Source organism: Moschus berezovskii, chromosome 9, assembly GCF_049115385.1.
Source record: "Moschus berezovskii isolate FMDL1 chromosome 9, NW_MosBer_1.0, whole genome shotgun sequence".
In the NCBI taxonomy this organism is placed as follows: Eukaryota; Metazoa; Chordata; class Mammalia; order Artiodactyla; family Moschidae; genus Moschus; species Moschus berezovskii.
In genome coordinates, this window is record NC_142468.1 from 6055701 (window position 1) to 6071386 (window position 15686).

General features: G+C 42.5%; 2 protein-coding genes across 2 annotated transcripts in view; both read right to left on the reverse strand.

The window, feature by feature from the left end:
* Nucleotides 1-1091: 1091 nt before the first annotated feature.
* On the reverse strand, nucleotides 1092-4525 carry FLRT2 (fibronectin leucine rich transmembrane protein 2). The gene has a single exon (XM_055437101.2). The coding sequence runs from the start codon at nucleotides 4509-4511 to the stop codon at nucleotides 2529-2531; it is 1983 nt and encodes a 660-aa protein (XP_055293076.2). The 5' UTR covers nucleotides 4512-4525; the 3' UTR covers nucleotides 1092-2528.
* Nucleotides 4526-4743: 218 nt separating this feature from the next.
* LOC129562775 (uncharacterized) overlaps nucleotides 4744-15686 on the reverse strand; it is a 98515-nt gene continuing 87572 nt past the window's right edge. The window contains exon 4 of the mRNA XM_088840179.1: nucleotides 4744-4894. Within this exon, the coding sequence (XP_088696305.1) occupies nucleotides 4744-4894 (151 nt within the window). The remainder of the gene's footprint in view (nucleotides 4895-15686) is intronic.

Consider the following 15686-nt stretch of genomic DNA (forward strand, 5'->3'; position numbering starts at 1 on the left):
CCCAGAGAATTCTGTGAATCTCATAAGACGTTAAAGAAACCTCTCTAACCTTGGTCTTCTTGGCTCAAAGCAAAGACATTTGTTTCAGCAGCCACATATCCCACTATAGGTTATACACACAATACAAATAAATGAGAATGATTATTTTGTAGATAAAAGGAAAAAAAAAACTTCAAAAATCAAAGTACCATCATTTGAACACACAGTTTTATCTACACAGCCAAGGAGAAAAGGACAGTGGAAGGGAATTATCCAGTTAAATACACAGAGCCCCATGTCATGGTCCTGCATTTCGGATGGCTTACTGCTACACTAATCATTTTCACAGATTGGCTTTTCCCTTCACTGTGTGGACCTCGCTTTAAAAAGGCAACAGTCAAAATGAGCTAGCTAATAGACTAAAATGAAAACCAAAGTCACTTTAGAATTAATTCAAATTAATTCATAGTTAATTTCAGCTTGACTGCACAGATTCTTGTGTCTGCAACGTTATAACTTCAGTTATATTTTCGGCTTATTCTGAGGGACAAGGGAGATTAAAACATACTACTTGGGGATATATTATTAAAGAAAATAAAGCTCTTACTATAAAGAAAAACTTGCATAGCATTTTATACCTAAACTTTTACAAAGAAGACACATCACAGTTCTATTTGTTAAAAGTAAGAGGGACAGAGAAAGCCAAAGCAACATGATTGTGATGTTAACGTCATAGGTTCCTAAAATAATGACCAGTGATCCAGGAAATATGCAACACAGAGTGAAATGCCTAAATTTGATTTTCAAAAGAATTTTCCAAGGGTGTACTTTTTAGATAAGGTGTGCATGTGATCGATAGCCCTTCTACATCTAAGGGATGGGAAGGAGGACATTATACATGCTTTCTGAAGGTGGACGTTGCTTCAAAAAATATCTAGAATTAAGTGTGGACACCCTTCTCTTCTCCATGCCCTCTGCTCAATGCCCTGTGCTGCCAAGATTAGGGGAACAAGTCTTCCCTCCCAGACTTGTTCATTTTTCATCTGTTATCCTGTTAATATAAGATTGATTATCCCTCACAATTCCCAAAGAAGAGGAGCATCCACAACTCAAAAGGAATAAATGAAATTTAAAAAAATGGAAGCGGATCAAAGTCAGTTCAAGGTGGAAACACAGTATTGCTTTTTTTAAAAAAAATATGGTATTTTGCCAGCTTTGATGTGTCCTTACAGAATTATTAGCAGGGAAAATTAGTATACATTTTAAAGTAAGTATGGATATTTTGTGCAACCAAGACTGGCATCCATAGTTTTGTTTGAATTTTTTAGCAGAGGGGTGACCAACAAATGTATCATCAACAGCTAATTATGAAAATATACGTGAGGTGATTGGAAGACAAGAATTTCCGAGGGGATAAAGGTATTAATTCAAGCTATTTCAACATGATACTAACAAAGTTAGTTGATATAGTATAATGGGACCACTGATTACGTGCTTTTGTCTAAAGGGTATCAATAGTTTAAAAAAAAAAAACCAGTTTAGTATGTTCCAAACATTGATCCCTTGTTGGTCTAAATATCATGTTGACACAGCTGCAGTGAATCTACCCAAATAATTCTCATTATCAAAAATAATTCCATTCAATATAATTCTTCCCATTATTTTATTAGCCTCTTCTAAAAAAGTATTCTAGAATATATCTCTGTTGAATGTGATTCAACCTGATGTATAATTTGAACAGTAACACTTTTAAAGGGAGTTTTCTTGCTGGGGTATCCTACCTGCCCCGAAGATGACTGAAACCAGACTCAGGCTTCTGTTTCACATCGGGCCAGGGGAGCCTGAAGGGTGATTTTTCAAGTTCCCAGTCAGAAAGCCAACCCCTGGATTCAAAGGTCTTTTCAAATCCTGTCTCATTTTCTTGATTCTGCCAGGATGGGTTAAATTATCTCATAGGAACTGACTTCCTCCAGAGATGCCTTCTGCATTTCCTCCTTTGGGTCAAAACAGGGTGACTACCTCCTTTCTAAGATTCTACAAGTTTTCACTTTTCTTCCAGAGTTGGAAGTATAGAAATAGTATGAAGATATCTGGGGTGCATTTCTTATTTTATGATTATTATCTGCCCTACTCTGATGAGTCCACTTTAACCTGCCCTTTTATCTGACCACCAACTCTAGGAAACAAATTTGTTCTGAAGCATAAACAGTGAAGTGGTGAATTGCATCAGGAGGAAGAATCACTCATTCTTTCACCCTGGCATTGGGTTCTCATTGTACAACCCTGTACAGTACTTCAGCAACTTTTTTTTTTTTTTTAAGATTTAAAAAGCAAAGAGTTACAAAACTGTAATTAACTTGGAATAGAAAAGATAGCACTTTGTTTTTAAATCCCATTATATAGTACACCGTATAAATTACAGAGTATTCAAATGCACAAATGCATCTGTGTAACATTTATCAAATGTAACTGGCGTGTCTGTGCGTGCACACACGTGTGCGTTCTCGAGGGTCTGCGCTGTCCGCTCCGCAGCGCTGGGCCTCTGAGCGTCACGTGTGGCAGTGCTCCAGGTCCGGGACACTGCTGGCGCAGTACCGCATGTTGTTGGGGATGTGGCAGTCCGTGTAGCTGATGCCCCCGTTCGGGGTGTAGATGGGCTGCAGTCTGAAATCTCCTTTGAGGAGCTGGTCGTTGTTTAAGGAGACGATCTGGAAGCTGGTCTCTGTCATCTCCAGGATGGAGGTGTCCTTCTTCGTGCCCGCCTCGCAGTAGTCGTCTTTCCGCCTGCCCCGGTTGTATTTCCACTTCTGGGAGGTGTAGCGCCCCTTTCTGTGCATGTGCCAGCAAAAGACACTGAGCAGGACCACCAGCACGAATATCACGGCGCCCCCGATCAGGCCCGCCAGCAGAAAAGGGGAGCCCAGGCTGTGGGAAGTCGTCTGTTCGTGGCTGGAAGCCGTGTTGCTGCCATTGTTCACATAGGAGTCGTGGGTGGTGGCCTCGGAACAAACGGTGTCTTCTACAGCTCGGTAGTTAAATGCATCCAGGGGCACCAAGCAAATCCGATAGGTGGATCTGGGCTCCAGATTTACCAGGCTCAGATGCTGCTTCTCGCCGCTGACGATGCGCTCCTGAACGACGCCCCCCACCAGGCTGTGGCCCATTCTGACCCACGTGAGCTTGTAAGACATCACAGTGAATAGAGAGAGCCAGCTGACCTGGATGCAAGTGTCATTCACGAAACGGATGGAGAGCTGGATCCGCTCGGAAAGCGGCGGGGTCACCCTTTCTCTGCCGTCCCAGTCGGGAACCGTGGGCGGCTTGGATGCCGTGGGACTCAGGGGTGTGTAGCTTCTGCTGGGGTTTGGGGCGGAGACTGTGGGGGGCTGAGTCACGGGAGAAGCTGAACTCGGGGCTGGGGTGAGCGGAGGCAGGCCGGGGGTCGTGGTGGGGCAAGACAACAGATTCATGTTCAGCTCCCGCACGGCCATGCCCCTGACTTGCTCAGGACCTTGGCACATGAAACCGCGCACGTTGAGCGAGGCGGGGATGTGTCTGAGCCACTCCGTGACCCATTTAATGCTGCAGTCACAGAACCAAGGGTTGTTCCGAGCGGTGAGCTGCTTCAGGTTGGAGAGGTTGTCGAAGACCCCTTGAGTCAACACGCGCAGCTGGTTGTTGGAGATGTCCAGCCGCTCCAGCTTCCGGAGGTTGGAGAAGGCTGTCAAAGGGATGTGGTTGATCTGGTTGTCCTGCAGATAGAGCCTGACCAGGTGCGTTCCCGGGAGGTCAGGAGGCGGACGGGAGAGCGAGTTCCGGACGATGGAGAATTCCTTGAGCTTGGTGAGGTGGCCGAAGGTGCCCTCCGCGATGCCCTTGTTGGTCAGGAGGTTCCCGTCCACGATCAGACGCTCCAAGCTCGTGAGGTTCTGGAAGGCCATGTCTGAGATGACAGCGATGCGGTTCTCGTCCACGCGCAGCTCCTGCAGGTCCACGGGGAGGCCCACTGGCACGCTGCTCAGGTGGTTCTTGGACAGGAACAGCAGCTTGAGGCTCAGGGCCTCGCGGAAGGCCCCGTCTTCCACGCCCACGGTGGAGATGGAGTTGTCGTCCAGGTGGAGCTCTTCCAGCTTCAGGAGCTGGGCCAGGGCCGCCCGTGAAATGGTCTGAATGTTGTTTTCCTGCAGGTGGAGGACGCGGACGTTCTTGGGGAGGTTCATGGGGAATTCGTCCAGCTGGTTGCCGTAAAGGTAGACGGTGTGCACTGACTGGACGTTGTGCAGCTCTGCAGGAAACCCAGCATTATTAATTTGGTTGTTATGGAGGTAGAGTACAGTGACGCCCTCCGGGATCCCAAGAGGCACTGAGGTCAAGCTTCGCTCGTTACAGTAGACGAAGTTCCTGTCACAGCGACACACACTAGGGCATGCCAGGAATTTTGACACTTGTGAGGAGAGCCCCAGGGCAATGAGAAGCCAAGATTTCAGGAAAAAAGCCCCCTGGCTGGGCCCCTGTGTGGTCTGCAGGCCCATTTCTGAAGTACAGAAATCAAACACGATGCTGTAGGGAAAAGAAAAGTAAAAAAATAGAAATAAAAAATAGAAACAGATAGCCAAACCAAAATAATTGAACAGGGTTCTCAAGTCCAGAACTCCAACTAGAGGAAATGTCCTGAAGGCCAAGGTCAAAGAATCTTCTTGAGGTCTCTGGTCTGCTCAGCCTGTGTTGGCCTCTTTGCTGTTGCCCTCCATGTGCAAAAATATTTCAATAGGAAGAATTTTCCACCCAGGCAACAAGTGAAGCCAAGTTATCCACGGCCAAGAGGGGCCCAACCAAGCCGGCAGAACCTCTTGCGTGGTCAGGCAGGTCAGTGTGGATCAGCCCACGAGCTTCTTGGTAAAGCTCAATCTGCAATCTGTTGTAGGAAAGAAGAGAGAAAAGAGTCAGTGAAGGGTAGACAATGGATTAAGTGCTGATCTGACTGTAGGCTTTTCAAAAATGCTGTGATTGGGACTAAACACCCAGAGGCTAGGAGTTGGCACTAAGTGATGTGTTAAGTAATAATAATTCACTTGGAAAGGTATTGAAGAAATGAAAATGATTTGTCTTCATCGGCAAAAGAAAATCATATTGTTACCTCTCACTGTCAATGATCATGCAGTGAATTTTACATCACAGTCAGCATCTTCTCTCAGAGATCTATTTGCATATCCAAACAGAGAGGCATAAGAGGCCCGGGGCTGAACCTACTGACTCAAGGATGACTATTTATACATGCAACTGGTCACAGTCATATTTCACCGTGAAATGACTGACTGAGCAAAACGTACAGTTTAAGGGGGCAAATGCGAAACCCTTTTCAGTTATAAACAAATGCAAAATGGAGACTGATACAGTTATTTGGAAAGATGCATCTTTTCATTTGCCATTTTTTAATATAAAAAACTGAGTCAGTATACCTGAAACTCAAACAACACTGTAAATCTCTTAGGTTTCAATGAAAAATTACCAAGTAAAAAAGTGATAAACGAAAAAGATGCATCTTTCCAGATAATTTTATCTGTCCCCATTTTGCATTTGGCTTCCCTGCTGGCTCTTAAGGTAAAGGATCCATTTGCAGTTCTGGAGAACAGAGGTCATCCCTGGGTCGGGGAAGATCTCCTGGAGAAGGGAATACCCACTCCAGTATTCTTGCTTGGACAATACCATGGACAGAGCAGCGTGGCGGGCTACAGTCCATGGGGTCGCAGAGTTGGACACAACTGAGCGACTAAGCACATGAATATATATCAACTATATATAAAACAGAAATATGCATCCTTTTGATCTGACACTGTGAAGAGGCAGTTTAAAGGTGACGCACAGAGGCGTGTGTGAAGGCAGAGAGAGGACTTCTTTTTCCCTCCCCACTCCTTGCCTCCTCTCATCTCTGTCTGCCTCCCAAAGAGCTCACACTTGAGTTACCACCTAGAATGACCAAACTCCAGTCCATGGCACATTTCCACTTATCTCCTCTTTTGAGACCTCTAGGTACAGATGAGACATACCACTGTGATTCCTTTGAGAGCTGACAAGCCCATGACTAGGAACAAATTATTTTTCAACAATGCAACCTTCCTCCCACTTGTGAGTGTTTTCCTGCTTCTAGAAAAGGACTTTCACCAAACTTTGAAATGATAGGAGACACAGTTGGGGAAGTTAAGCAATCTGGAGATACTAATCAAAGCTTCTTGCTCCAGAACTCTTCCATCTGTTTTTATATTAGAGAGGTAAAGACATTAATTGAAAGGTGTCAGATTTGATTTCCCTATAAAATAAGCTAACATGACAGGACACAGCAAGCTAGAAGTCACTTAATTCTCACCACACACAGTAATTGAAACAACTTGTATCTAATGCACAGAGGAACTATTTGAAATTGTTTCCTTGGCTATCTTTACGTTCATGAGAACTAAGTCACTTCAGTTGTGTTTGACTCTTCGCGAGCCCATAGATGGTAGCACGCCAGGGTCCTCTGTCCATGGGATTTTCCAGGCAAGAATACTGGAGTGGGTTGCCATGCCCTCCTCTTGGGGATTGTCCTGATTCAGGGATCGAACTCTCGTGTCTAACATCTCCTACATTGTAGGCAGGTTCTTTACTACTAGCACCACTTGGGAAGTCTGCTGTTTATGTTTTTAAACACAGTTAAAAAAGAAAAAAAAAAATGCAACCTCTATTCAAGTGTCCAGAATGTTAAATTTGTTCTACCATTAAAAAGATCGTGAACCAACTAAAAAATGCCTTTGCTGACCAGAAATGGTAATATAGATTTTTAGTTGTTCAGAAAACTTTAAAAAAAAAAAAAAAAAAAGTAGGTTGGTCAAGGGAGTCTCTTTCCAGGCAAAAAAGGATGGGTGTGATACTTTCTTAAAAATCAAGAATTATTTAATTTGTTAAAACTTACAAATATATGTTTTGTCACAGGAAACAGGAGCAATCCCCTCTAGCAAAAATCTCCCTATAAGCTTACTGAATAATTTAGGAAAAATAAAAACTAAGGGTAGTGAGGGAAAAGTGAATTCAATGCCATCAGCTTGATGCCATCCCTAGCTTAGGTTTCAAATTTTCAAACCATCCTAACATTCCCTCATAGCTGCTACTCAAGTGTGATCTTTGGTCCAACAACATGAACCTGACCTGGGAAATTGCTGGAAACACAGAATGTGTGCATTAGCAAGAGCCTAGGGCATGCACAATAAAATTTGAGAAACACTGCCCTAAACACAGTACTGTCTTACTTAATCATCCAAATGCTTTAATTTATTAAATGCAAAATAAATGCAAGAGCATATCAAGTGGCTGATTTGAGAAGAGTTAGAAAGCGTAAGGTATACTAATCACTTTGGTCCCAGGGAGATGGTCTCAAATTACATCTTATGTGTAAATGACATCTTATAAGTAGAGTCGCACAGTGACCAAATATATCACTTGGCTTCAACAAATCCTTGGAAATGTGTGTCTGAATGACAGACACCAATGTCCAGTAGGAGCTGAAAGAGTTATTTGTAATCGGAGGAACACACTCTCATAAAAAGCCTGATTTATTTAAGAACAAAAATCTGTTTTCTGCTATTAGCATTTCCTCTTCAAAAGAGGTAGGAAAGTGAGACTAAAAGGATAGAATCTAACACATTTTTGAGGATTCCACAGGAAGCTTCCAAGTGTGAAAGTGGTGCACAAGGAACAGAATTTTCTAAGGGAGAAAAACATAACTTCCCCAGCGACGAGCTGACTCACTGGAAAAGACTCTGATGCTGGGAGGGATTGGGGGCGGGAGGAGATGGGGATGACAGAGAATGAGATGGCTGGATGGCATCACCGACTCGATGGACATGAGTTTGAGTGAACTCCGGGAGTTGGTGATGGACAGGGAGGCCTGGCGTGCTGTGATTCATGGGGTTGCGGAGAGTCGGACACGACTGAGCGACTGAACTGAACTGAAATGAAGGTTCTTTAAATTCTTATGTAAAAATGATAGATGCTTCTTCACTGCATTTACAAGCCCAGTTTTAAGGTTCTAGAAACAACAAACCAATGTTTCAAGACAGTAGAATTTGTTTAGAAACTTTACCCATGAATAGCCTCAAGGCACTAATGATTGAAGCGTCAACTCACTGGAAAAGACCCTGATGCTGGGAAAGATTGAAGGCAGAAGGAGAAGGGGACGACAGAAGATGAGATGGCTAGAGAGCATCTCCGACTCCATGCACGTGAATCTGAGCAGACTCTGGGAGACAGTGCAGGACAGAGGAGCCTGGCGTGCTGCAGTCCATGGGGTCGCAAAGAGTGGGACGTGACTTAGCGACTGAACAACAGCCGTGACAATGATTAGGCGCCAACGAGGTGTTCTGGAAGGAGCTGGGCGTCACTGTGCATCCAAATGGCAAACATTTCACTTGCTTCAGTCGTGTTCTCTGAAAGGGGACAAAAACACCCCAACAGCCAACCCTTTGCCCCAGGTCTTGCTCTCTGGCAGGTGTGCTTTACACTAAGTGGTTCTTGGATAATTACATAAGAAGAGGAGGTGGTCCTGAAGAAAGCTCCTAATGGGATTATATGGGGCAAACTGTCACTGTTTATCCCCCTCAACAGGAGAAAAAGCTCATCTAGATCACACTGTGTTGATCAGCTATGACAAGTTCAACATTGAATGAAAACAAACTCTCAGGGTGTCCTTTGTGCTTCTTGGGAATCCCACAAAATAACTGTGCATGGTAGACTTGTCCTAATTCTTGGGTCCACAACAGTCTATATATTATGTCAGCCAGTAGGCTGTATCTTTGTTCAAATCAGTGCAAGTGTAAAATCGCAGCCACCTAGGCAATAATGATTTTTAAGTCAAGCAGGCTGAAATCTCCATATTTTTAGCTGTAACGCCTACTAAATACTAAGGGGCAAAATCCTTCTTTGGAGAAGTCTGTTTTGGAAATTTCTTAAGAGAAACCCTAAGATAGAGACTGAATTTATAGAGAAAGTAGCACAGTATAATGGTCAAAAGCATAGTCTCTGAGTCCTCATGTCACCTCTGGTCTGAGGAGATGAATAAATTACTTAAACCGTTTAAATCTTAGTTTCCTTACCTGAAAAATGAGGATAAAATAATTCCTAACTCAACAGCACTGTTGAGAGGATTAAATAGAATAATATTTGTGAAAAGCTGTATGGGGCCCGACACATGGCAAGGACATAATACATAAAACTGTCATTCTTGGTGTACTTGTTAGGATTCATGATATCCAAAGAGGTGGACTCCAAAATGTAGAGTAAAATAAAAATCACCTTTGACCACCCAGGTTTTCCGTACCAACACCTACTCTACGATTTCTCAACATCAGCACTATTCAAATTTTGAGCCAGATAATTCTGCTGTGGAGCTGCTGTGAATGTACAGAGGTGTCTCCAGATATAGATACGTCCCCCCGGGAGCCAAAATGCCTCCAGTTAAGAAACGGTGAACTACTCCATCTTACAAGTACTTTAAAAGTTTAGTATTTTTATTCTGATTTTATAGAGGAAATTAAAGATACATTTCCAATAAACTGGGCCTAAACGTGCTTCATGCCACGGATACCAAAATGCATGGAAACACAGTATGTTTTTCATCTATTTATTCAGCCAGGATATTTGGCGGGGGGCATTGGAATGACGGTACCGTCATGCAGAGCTGATACGGATTTTGACTTTGTGAGTCTTAAAAATATAATGAGGGGAGAGAAGTGAATAAGCAAGGAATCATGGTGCTGTGTAAAGACTTCCAGCCTCAGGGCATCAGGGAACTACGGTACCTCGTAAAAAGCTCTAGTCTAGTCCATGGGGTAACAGGGAAAAGACAGCAGCGGGAGGATGCCTTTGTGAAGATCTGAAGGATAGGAAGGTGCAAGCCAGGGAAGAGATTTCAGAAATTCTGCCCAGGGATGGCTGTAACGTGGATCCAGAGGTGAAACCCAGGCCCGCTCACAGAAGGAACGGAACTTGAACCACACAGCACTTTCCTCCAACTCTGTCTGCTTCCTGCTGAGACTGTGCTATTTCTAGAAGCTAAGAAACAAACCTATGTTTCAAAATCATTAGCCACTTCATAATGGTTGGATATGAAAAGATTCTGCTTTACAAGATGAATTTAAAATACTGAGAGCAAAAGTTGTGTTTTTTATTTTTTTCTTCTTCTTTTGTCTTTCCTGTTTGTTTGAATATTGCACTATGTCTCCTCTCCAGGAAAGGAGAGATTATGAAGAAAAACTTAATGGAAGATGCTAGGTAAAAACAGATATTTTCATTTATATCAGAAAACACAACTTCAAAAACCTAGGTAAAAACAGATATTTTCATTTATATCAGAAAACACAACTTCAAAAACCTAAGTATAAATCAACATGCAACCAGTTCTCTTTGGAGATAGCAAGAACCTGGCCCTATCTGTCTGTTAAAGATGACAGTAACAGCAGAAGTTATCCCAGGCTCCTTTAATTTAACTCTTTCCATAGAAACTTGAGACTTAAAAGATATAAATCAGGTAAAAGCTTTCTGTAAAATGTTTCTCTCCTAGTGCTACCTACAAAGTGTTTTTTTTTTTTTCCTTTTTTAATTAATTCCAGGAGCTTGTATTCCAGGAGCCCTTAATAAACTCAGACTATAAAAACCATAGTACAGAAAATAGGGATTGTCAATAAGCACCACCGATGGCATAGTATAATGACATCAGGCCAAACCTAATAAAATCTTAAATGGTTCAGCACTGAATGGATCATGCCAAGAGAAAACACAGTGACTGGTGGTGCTACAAGTGCAAAGGCTAACTTGACAAGGAATTCTCCTAGAAAAGTGTCCCTGGGTACATCAGATTTAGAGCTTCTGGAGTTAAGTTTGTGCTTAAAAATCAGACACACACAGGTGCAGAATCCATAGGCCCAACTACACTTCAAATGTCTTTCTTACAGTCTGGAAACACTAAAGCAATTTATAGATCTTGTGCACATTTCCACATTCCTCTAGATAGGTTATAAATACTGTCCCTACAACAATCAGGAGAGTTCTATAGTTAGCTGGCCAAGATATGGGGATTAGCAGAGGAATTCGGAGAAAAATATAACAATAGCTACCCCCTAACTTGAAACCATTTTTCCATCTCATTCACTGAAGCTTAATCAAGCCCCTTGAAGTTTTTCTCATTAGACAAATATTTTTCTTTGCTAAAACAAAGAGAGAGAAAGAAGGGAAAATGGGGGAAAAGAGGGAAGGAAAGAAAGGAAACACTTCATTTAAACAGTTGACAATTTTCTGGCTCCAGTCAGGCTAGAACTGAAAACATTAAAATTGGACCAAAAGAAAAAAAAGAAGAAGAAAAACTATTCTCCTGACAAGCATAAAATTCTCTAACAGATTTGAAGAGTTGTTCTCACATGGATTTCAATGCAGTTGGTTTAAATAATAGGGGTAAGTTTAGTACTTGTTACAACATCACAAACTCAGATGCATAAACTTTGAGGACACATTTATTATTGCCATACGGCTGCTCTCAATCCACTGGAGAGCTCCCACTGACCATCCCCGGGATTCATATAAATCTGCATAATCAAGGGCTGCTAGACTGAGTCTTTAGGATATTTAATAAGCCCAGTGGTGAGCAGACTCTAATAGAGAAGAATTTCATTGAGGCATCACCAATGGGGTAAAAAAAAAAGAAAGAAAGAAAAAAGCATATGGTCCATAAAGGATGGAGTTTGCCATAGCTCATGTCTATACACTTTTCAACCCATTTTAAAGGGAGGTGGTTCAGTCACTCGTTCATTCGCTCAGATTCTAAGCATCTCATGATTCAGGCAGAAAAAAGCACTGGTATTTTTTAGACTCATCTTTTGGAGAGATTTTCCCATCATCTGATCCAGTGATTTATCATCCCCAGGGGCCATCAAAAACACTTGGGGAAGGTGATGAACCATTAGGTTTCTGGGTCGTATCCCTGTAGATTCTGGTTTGCCTGGTCTTCAACGAAGTCTGGGCAGGGACATTTTGTCAACTTTCCCCAGATGGGTCCAATGATCAATCACTTCAGGGTCCTACCACCCAGACACACACTGATCAGAAACTGCTTTCAGGAAATTGAGACAACTGGTCCTTCTTGTGTTTAGACCAAACCAACAAGTGAGAGGTAGAAGTGAGGTGGGGGCGTGGAAACACCAAAGGATGTCAGGATTTAGTGCAGCCAGAATTTAATATGACCTCAGCTCAGAGTTCCAGAGAATAGCAAGCAGAGATAAGAAGGCCTTCTTAAATGAACATGCAAAGAAACAGGAAAATTCCCATTCTAGAATGGGAAAGGCTAGAAATTTCCAGAAAGTTGGCGATATCAAGAGAACATTCTGTGGAAGGATGGGTACAATAAAGAAAAGATAAGGACCTAACAGAAGCAGAAGAGATTAAGAAGAGGTGGAAAGAATACACAGAAGAACCATATGAAAAGAGTCTTCGTGACCGAGATAACCACGATGGTGTGGCCACTCACCTAGAGCCAGACATCCTGGAGTGTGAAGTCAAGTGGGCCTTAGGATTAGCATTTCCATGAACAAACTTAGAGGACAGAATTCCAGCATAGCTATTTATAATCCTGAAAGATGATGCTGTGAAAGTGATGTTCTCAATATGGCAGGAAATTTGGAAAGCAGCAGTGGCCACAGAACTGGAAAAGGTCAGTTTTTCATTCCAACCCCAAAGAAGGGCAATGCCAAAGAATGTTGAGACTACAATTGTGCTCATTCCAAATGCTGGTAAGTTTATGCTCAAAATCCTTCAAGTCAGGCTTCAACAGTACATGAACGGGGAACTTTCAGATGTACAAGCTGGATTTAAAAATGGTAGCGAAACCAGAGATCATATTGCCAATATCTGTTGGATCATAGAAAAAGCAACAGAATTCCAGAAAAAAACATCTACTTCTGTTTCATTGACTATACCAAAGCCTTTAACTGTATGGATCACAACAAAATGTGGAGAATTCTTCAAGAGATGGGAATACAAGACCACTTTACCTGCCTTCTGTGAAACCTATATGCAGGTCAAGAAGCAACTAAGAAGCAAGTTAGAACCAGACATGGAACAACTGACTGGTTCCAAACTGGGAAAAGAGTATGACAAGGCTGTATATGGTCACCCTGCTTACTTAACTTCTATGCAAAGTACATCATGCTAAATGCCAGGCTGGATGAATCACAAGCTGGAATCAAGATAGCCAGGAGAAATATCAATAACCTCAGATGTGCAGATGATACCACTCTAATGGTAGAAAGTGAAGAGGAACTAAAGATCTTCTAAACGAGGGTGAAAGAGGAGAGTGAAAAAGCTGGCTTGAAACTCAACATTCAAAAAACAAAAATCATGGCATCCAGTTCCATCACTTCATGGAAAATAGGTGGAGAAAAAGTGGAAGCAGTGACAGATTTTATTTTCTTGGGTTCCAAGATCACTGTGGATGGTGACTGCAGCCATGAAATTAAAAGATGCTTGCTCCATGAAAGGAAAGCTAAGACAAACCTAGATGGCATATTAAAAAGCAGAGACATCACTTTGGCGATGATGGTCCATATAGTCAAAGCTATGGTTTTTCCAGTAGTCGTGTATGGATGTGAGACTTGGACTATAAAGAAAGCTGAATGCTGAAAAATTGATGCTTTTGAACTGTGGTGTTGGAGAAGGCTCTTGAGAGTCCCTTGGACTGCAAGGAGATCAAATCAGTCTATCCTAAAGGAAATCAACCCTGAATATTCACTGGAAGGACTGATGCTGAAGCTCCAATAATTTGGCAACCTGATGCAAAGAGCAGACCCATTTGAAAAGACCCTGATGCTGGGAAAGATGGAGGGTTATGGGAGAAGGAAGCAGCAGAGGATGAGATAGTTGGATGGCATCACCAACGCAATGGACACGAATTGGATCAGACTCCCAGGGACAGTGGAGGACAGAGGAGCCAGGTGAGGTTCATTCCATCAGGTCAAGGAAAGTCAGACAGAAGTTAGTGACTGGACAACAAGAAACAACAGCTCAGCCACTTCCATTAATGGAAGGACAGCAGACACTAAACCTCTTTCAACATTTTTTTTTTTATGTCATAAGGAGATAATAAGCCATGGGAATTGCTGAGAACACTAAATATAATGCATATGAAGTAAACCAAAAATACTAAGTAGGTATTCAATAAACTGTGATTTAGAAAGGTAGATATTGCATTGGGTTGACCAAAAAGTTTGTTACTTCTTATGGAAGAACTTGAACGAACTTTTTGGCCAACCCAATATAAGAGCAAGAGAGCCTGCCTCTGGGGGCAGCTGACTTGGACAGCTTTTCCAGACTAGCTGTGCTAACTTGGGCACATTACTTCATCTCCCTATGCCCTAGTTCACTCATATGCAAGATGCGGAAAACGATGATACTAATCTCATGGTTGCTGAAGGACTATAAATCACTTTGAATTTTATCTAACATATGGAAAACATGCACTCAGTGCACCATTCCTATTATAAGCATTTTGAAAACTAACAAAAAGCCCTTGTTTCAGGGAGCTTTTGTCCCTAATTTAGTAGAGAGGAGGTTGTTTTGAATTCATCAAGTTTTATTTCCCTCTGATTTTCATTCACTATTTTTACCATAGTGCTTTCCTTTCTAGACACATACACCTTTCCATACATTAACCTTACAAATATGTGAAGACATTTATTGGGTCTCTGAGCTCTTCTCCTTTCCTGTGTAAATGTCCCTTCTATTTCAGGTGTTCCAGGATCGCAGCAATGCTGATGCCTTCATTACTAATGCCTTTCTTCATATGCATTGCTCAGAATGGAAGATAAGTCTCATAATGGTCTGACCAGCAGCAAGTACAGCTTAGCAAATACTCAGGGAACATCCATTCCCTTCCAGGCACGGAACTGGTTACCAGATAGAAAACTGTGACATGCCCCTTGGTATTGAGTGAGTAAAGGTTCATGTGAGATCAAGTAACTCTATGTATAGGCTCTTTATGGGGCTTCCCAGGTGGCTCAGTGATAAGGAATCCGCCTACCAATGCAGGAGACATAGGTTCCATCTGTGGGTTGGGAAGATCCCCTGGAGGAGGGCCTGGCACCCCACTTCAGTGTCCTTGTCTGGAGAATCCCATGGACAGAGGAGCCTGGCAGGCTACATACAGTCCATGGGGTTGCAAGGGACTCAGATACTACTTAGTGACTAAAAACAAAACATAGCCTCTTTAATATCAACACATTTTAATATGTTTCGTTTTATCTAATCCCACAACAACCCATCGCAGATATTTTTATCAACCACAAATGAAGTCCACGGAGATGACATAATTTGCCTGAAGCCACACAGACAGCACAGAAACTCAGTATGGTCAATTTTCTCCATGAAAATGCAAGCTTCAGGTGTAAGATTATGAGTGGTGTTACAATGGTATTGAAACCAGGACCCACCTTCCTGCTAATCTAAAGCCCCTCCTAGTGCTGAAATTTACAAAGCTAGCAGCAGCCTGGCATGTAAGTGGGTCCCACTCGCAAGCAGCGCTGGGACCTAAGTAAAGGATGATTACACCAGGGAGCCCATTACTGCTCTCCATAAGTGACTTCAGTGCTCAGCAGGAACGGAAAATCAAGGGCTGCCCAGCTGATGAGCAGCAGCAA